Consider the following 6,487-nt stretch of genomic DNA (forward strand, 5'->3'; position numbering starts at 1 on the left):
CTCTGGCAGCCTCGGGGCCGTGCCCATTCCCTGGGGAGCCTGGGCAGTGCCCAGCACCCTCTGGGGGAAGACCTGTCTGGACTTACAGGCCACTTCCCGCCTGCGCAGCTGCTCCATCTCCTCCTGGGTTATTGCCATCAGCTGTTCCATCCTGATTCTGCCAACACACAACAACAATTCAGCCACTCCTTCAAACAAGGCCTTCTCCTCCACCCACCCAGCTCAGAGTCTCAAGGCTGGGCAGGTTCACCCTGCTCAGGAAAGCTGGGCTTATCAGAGACACCAAAGCCTCAGTGATTTTTTGGTGAGCAACCTCTAAGTTTTATGGGAGACAACATAAGTTTTGCTCAAAACCACGGGGACAATGGCTGGGTGTGCCACACTAGGTAGGACCAGGCACACCTAGTCCAGTGTTTTGCCTCCAACAGTGACCAGAGCCAGCTGCAGGTATGAGATGAACCTCTCCTGACTTAGGGTGGATTCAGACTGGTGACTCTGAAAGGAAGCTCCCATCCCTCTTCCCAACTTCTTGCTCCTTTTCCAGACAATCTTGTTTCAAGGAGACTCACCTCTCATTCTCCAAGGACTTCAAAATGTCTGAACTTTGTTTTTGCCTAAAAAAAAACATAAAACAAGAGGCTTTCAACAAGCTGAGCAGGACATCCTGGTCGCCCAGAGAGCAGAATCATAGAATCACAGAATATCCTGACTTGGAAGGGACCCACAAGGATCATCCAACTCCTGGCCCTGCACAGGACAACCCCAACAATCCCCCCATGTGCCTGAGAGAAAACAACTTTGCTGTCATGCACAGCAGAGCAGCTCTCAGCAGGCTGGGCACCTCCCATCAGCACCAGCCCACCAGACACAGGCAGGGGCACCTCAACACTTCAGATTTGCACCTTCCATGAGGAATTAGAATTTGTTCCACAGCACTGCAAAATCCCAACATTACATATGCGTGAAACAGCTTTTTGAAGATGCAAATTTCATGTGCTTTAAATGGGTCTTTGGCAGTCCAGGAGCTAAGGCAGCTCCTCCAGACATTGATCCTGACCAGGTCCAAAACATTCGGGATGAAATGAACCACTCAAAACAACATGACAAAAAAAAAAATCTGAGAAAGACCCCCTGGGACCCCACCTCTGGTTGTCCTCCAGCAGCTTCTGGATCCGGCTGGCAATGCCCTGCTCTGTGTCCTTCAGCTGCTGCAGCAGCTTCAGCCTCTCCTCCTCCAAATAGCGCTGGTGCTTCGACAGACCCTGCTCCAGCCTCTGCTGCTCCTGCCCAGAGCACAGGGAAACCAGGAGAAGCTGCTGGGTTTGGGGAAGGCAGGGGATGCCCTGGAGGGGCCCTGCCCAGCACACCCACCTCTCTCACTGTCTGCAGGATCTCATCCTTGTGGCTGTTGAGCTGCTGCACGAGCAGGGCCTGTTCTCGCTGCCCCACGTTCAGGCGCCGCTCAAATTCCAGCTTCTCCTGCTTTTTTTTTTCCTGAGAAGAATAAGGAGAAAGATGAATGACAGGAATCTCCTTCCCAAGCAAGAACATATTCGGGGAAAAAGGTAAAGCAAGGCACAGCGGCCTCCTTGCAGAGAGGAAGGGAAGCCAAATGGCAAACAGGAGGCTTGTCTAGGGGATGGAATCGTTCTCTCCTTAGGAACCCAAAAACTGGGAAGCAGAAGCTGCTGCTCTCTTCACAGTCTCCAAACTCTTTCATGTCGTGAAGCTGAGGTCCCTGGACATCAACTGATACCAAAGCAGCCAATATAAACACGTGGAGGGAAGCCCAAAATGCAGGTTGGGTTCAGTTCCACGTGGCACAGGACTCCCTTGTCTGAAGGAAGCAGCCAGCTCTGAGCAGCTCGAGCCAAAGGCAGTGGGAACTGCATGGCAGGAGCTGCTGGTTATCTCAAAGTGAGTCTTGCACAGGGGAAGAGACAGAGACCAGGGAAACAAAATGAACAAACTGAAATTGCAGCCAGGTGAGGGGAATGAAAAACCAAGTAAAAAGATGGAAAACAAAAACCAGAAGCAGACCCATGCTGCAGACAAAGCATTTGCAAGAGCTGATCCTTACCTTCCTCTTCTCATAATCCAAGAATTTGTTCTGAAAAATAAGCAAAGCAGACATTTACCCCCAGAAGGACTTTTTTTTGTAGATGCTATTAGCCCTCATTACATCTTCCCCTGAGTGAAGACATCAACCAAAGGCACAGGAACACAGGCCCAAAGTCCAGTCACTCAGGCTTCTCCAGGGGCACAGGCATTGACTCTGCACTTGCCAAAGAGCACAGGAATTAGCACAATTAACGCAGTTATTGGCCCAGCCTCCCCTTTCCCATGTCTAGCACTTGGCTGGGAAGCACAAGGTTCTTCTGCAGCTTGCTGTCCCCCAGAAATACACATCACACACTGCACACTTCATGTCCCACCCTCACCCCTGTCCCTTGGCTCCATCATTGCTTTCAGGATGGAGACAGTTCCTTGGGTTGTGTCTTCCAGGAGGAGTCAGCGTGGCGACACCAGCCCTAGCTCAGGAAGGAGATGAGCCACCCATGCACACACTGTGCCTGGCTGCTCCCTTGATCCCAAAAGACACATCTCATGGAGGGGAAGGTGATGGGGGATCATGTGCCAAGTGCTGTGATGGAGCACAGAGACAAATCCCAAACCCTCTTGTGCAGAGGAGCCTCACCTGCCACTTGCTCTCCTCCTCCAGGTACTTCTCCACTGTCCTGTCCACCCCATCCACTGAAGTTCCTCCTCCATCGCTCTCCAGCATGGGGAGCAGGTACTGTGAGGGAGGGTAGTATGCAATTCCACACTCTGGAAGGCACCAGACACAAAATAAGAATATTTGGGGATCAAAGACCTCCTTGGCAGCATGGCTGAGGGCTGGCTGGTGTGTGGGACTGCTCCCAGCTGTGCTCCCTCTGCCCACACACCAAGGAGTGCCCGGCAGGGCTACTCCAGCTCAGGCAGGGTGGACAAGGAGCTCTGGGAGGAGGTGGTGCCACTCCATCCCCACCAGGACAAGGACCTGCTGAGACAGAAACACACCCTGCACATGGGTGCAGGCTTGGTGACTTCTGCAGGCCTGCAGATGTTACTGCCCAGACCAAAATAAGTTCTGACCATGCCTTGCAAGGCACTTCCCCTGCATCAAACCTCCACCAAAGCTCCCTGTCTGTACTAAACACAGTGTCTACAAACTCCCAGTAAATTTCCTTTGTCATTTGAGTTTTCCATCTGGTTTCACCATTCTCATAACACCCTGCAGGGCCCAGGTCCTTCCTCAGAGAAAATGAGGGCAGAAAGGACCTCAAGTGACTCCTGAGTCTCTCTCCTTGTCCCAAGGCAGTGACATCTGGACAATGCCTACACCTCCCCCAGGAGAAAATCCAAATAACCACAGGAGATGCACTGACTTCCTACGGTCACTGAGACAGCCTGACCCAGCCACTCTGATTTTTAACAAACCATTCTAGATTTTATTGTGGCAGGGCTCAGGGAAGGACTCGTGTTGTGCTGTTTGCCAACAAAGACAGGTAACCAGGAGTGCAGGGCATCAGCAGCCATGCCAAGCAGAGCCCACACAATGCCTGTCCTTCAGAAGTGCCATCCCTGAGCACACCACAGCTGCTCCTGGCTCACCCTTGCAGAGGAACTGCTGGATGGCCTCTGTACCCGCACTGCAGATCTCAGGGGATGGGTAGGTCATGGAAGAGGCATCCAGGGTCAGCGTCTGCAAAAGAGAACACACAGAGCTCCAGGTTATTCTGATGGCCCAGACAGAGCCCAGCTGTAGTTCTCCTTGCAGCTCTCCAAAATTTTACTTAATGTTACCCTAAATGCTGACATAAATACGAGGCTGTATGGAATCCCTGCTGGGTGTCTGGCACCTTTCACAGGTGACTCCACTGTCCCTTATTTGGGAGCTTCTGAGCTGGCCACTCACTGGCACATTCCCCTCATGCAGACATTGGCACTTCATGTTTAGGTACCAGAGGTCCCAGCACTTCTCAGCTACAGACATTCCCTGCTCCATGTCAGGGAGCTGGAGCCCTTCAGCGTGGAAGGGGGGATGATACAAGGGCATGGAGAGGAGTCCCATAAAGAATGAAGGGAAGAGCCAGTGTTTTTGTCCTCCTGTGGCCACCAAAAGGACCTAATGTTGCCTTTTGTAGGGAAGGACGTAGCAGGAAGGCCTGGAAAAGAACCACTTTATCAAGCACAGGGGGCAAAGCTGCACAGATCCCTCAGCTTGGGCTGTCCACAAGAGAAGTGAAGCCCGATGTTGTGTGTGAGACAGGAGAGAGCATTTGTTCACACCTTCCTGCTGGTGTTTGAGGCAGCCCTGTTGCCTCACACTTGCACCATTTAGTACTGACAGGTTTGGCAGCCAGAAGGCAACATACCCATAAAAATCTTGATGCTTTTCCCATCCTGAATGTGCACTTCAAGGAGCCATAAACCCATGGAAGCTGACAACGAGCTGGAGATCTGCCAGAGTGACAGAGGCACAGTTTGTGCTCTCAGAGACAGCCCTGGCAGGTAAAATCCAGGGGTTCACTCCCTGGGGATCGCTTTTGTCATGATTAAATGACAAAATTATCAGAATTAATTGGCAAAGTGATCAGATTAAATGGTAAAAATTATCAGAAAAGACCAGAGCAGGTACACAAAAGTTATTTTGGACAGTGTGAACAGCCCTGTTAAAATTCCCTGCAATGCATCCTGCCCAGACCCTAAACATTCCCCTCCTGGGCTGGGTTTATGCCCAGCTGAGGGAAGCAGGCTGGGAAGGGATGGAGCCAGGGCTGGGTGGACATCCAGAGCCCGCAGGCTCCGCAGGCCGCTCATGCTCCCGGGCAGCTCCCTCAGCTTGTTCCCTACAGAGACAGAAAAGCCAGTTAAAACCATGGAACCTTGCCAAGACAGGAGCCAGCAAGCTCATCTGCTCCAACACCAATCCACAACCACATGTACGGCTCATTTCCACAGGGACGGGGCTGTCCCAGGTCACACAAGGACTCAGAGGATGTCACTGCCCACTGCAAAGGGCAATCTGGGATGCAAATCTCCTTCACAGCTGAGGTCACTGCTGCAGCCTGGATCTGTGCTCTCTATGAGGTGAGTATTTGTACCGTGGAGTCTTCTCCCCTCTGGTATAAAGTCCCAGGGATGGGAGGAAGGGGACTGAGTGGGACTGCACACCCAGGGCTCAGAGCCCAGCTGCCCTTCCAAGTTCCTCACCCTCCATTCCCTTCCCCGTTTCACCAACAGCTCCACGTAACTAAATCTCCTTTTTCTCACAGATTTATGGCACTGCATAGCTGGAAAACGCCCAAGAGTCTGGAAAAGAGGTGTGACCTTTGTGCTTGGGCTGTGCCAACCTGGTGGGGATGCACAGGCTCACAGGACCCAGCTCTGGGTGTTGGGGACCCAGCTGGGATTTGGTTTATCTGGCTGAGTGCTCTGCTTACTTTACTGGAGGGCTTGAGGCTGACACATTTTCTGCTTAGATGATTTCTCCTGCCTTACCAACTATTTGAATTCAAACCTTCCTTGTGTTCTTCCTCAGAGTGTAAACCATGTAGTGCTTGCCTTGGTTGAAAGGAATAATTGCTAATGCAGCTCAACACAACCCAGATAATAAATGTTCTTTGCTCAGAGCAATCCCATTCCATACCTTTCACATTGAGGACCTGGAGCTGGGTGAGGTCTCCTATAGATTGTGGAAGGCTTTTTAAAAGATTCCTTTCAAGGTTTAGGACCTAAGGTATTAACAGAAAAGATATTCAAGATATTCATCCAAGTCTCATGTCTTCTACACATCTGTGCTGCTGGGACTTTCAGGCCCAGAAGGACAACTTGAAATTGGTTTAGGCAATACTTTCTGGGTTAAAAAAATGTATTTTCCACTAGCCCTGGATGAAGGGTATGCCAGGCTACCAGGGGCAGTGAGAAACCCTGCTCACCACCACCATCTGGTGCTGAATCCAGATGCAGGAACTGGGAATTGGAGTATCCAGGGCAGCACTCCCCAACTCCAGCTCCCACAGGCTGAGCCTAAAGCTGCCTCGTGAGCAGAGAGACCCTGAGTGTGCCCTTAGACACCGCTCTGGGTTCTCAACATAACCACACCAGGGACAATGGCAAAAGCTGAATGTTTGGGGAAATCAACAGACTCTGCTTGCTTGGCCATGGGAGCCACTAGGGCTGCACCAAGCTTGGAGAACATAATAACCAAGCCTGGCTTTTCCTGCTACTCTCCTGCTCCTTTCCTCCTCTTTTCCTGCTCTTTCTCCAAACAGCCAGCTCAACAGCAACAGTCAGGTTGATGTGATAGACCTGACAAAATGGCAGCATCATGGACGTTGTGATTAATTATAAACCAAGCAGCGGTAACCCCACATCCCTGCTGACCCCAAACATGCCCTGTACAGACACCTGGGATGCAGCTGCACATCTTTTACCTGGA

At 51.5% G+C, this 6,487-nt stretch overlaps 1 protein-coding gene across 1 annotated transcript in view; it reads right to left on the reverse strand.

Annotated features, from left to right (window-relative positions):
- The window catches only part of LOC103619774 (E3 ubiquitin-protein ligase LRSAM1), an 18,216-nt gene that overhangs the window by 8,927 nt on the left and 2,802 nt on the right, over positions 1-6,487 (reverse strand). The window contains 10 exon segments of the mRNA XM_017740336.1: positions 87-157; positions 570-614; positions 1,144-1,283; positions 1,372-1,494; positions 2,081-2,110; positions 2,699-2,829; positions 3,658-3,770; positions 4,784-4,895; positions 5,696-5,780; positions 6,457-6,487. The exon segment at positions 6,457-6,487 is cut by the window's right edge and continues 53 nt beyond it. Of these exon segments, the coding sequence (XP_017595825.1) occupies positions 87-157; positions 570-614; positions 1,144-1,283; positions 1,372-1,494; positions 2,081-2,110; positions 2,699-2,829; positions 3,658-3,770; positions 4,784-4,895; positions 5,696-5,780; positions 6,457-6,487 (881 nt within the window).

The sequence above is a fragment of the Corvus brachyrhynchos genome, unplaced genomic scaffold (genome assembly GCF_000691975.1).
Source record: "Corvus brachyrhynchos isolate BGI_N302 unplaced genomic scaffold, ASM69197v1 scaffold305, whole genome shotgun sequence".
Classification (NCBI taxonomy): domain Eukaryota; kingdom Metazoa; phylum Chordata; class Aves; order Passeriformes; family Corvidae; genus Corvus; species Corvus brachyrhynchos.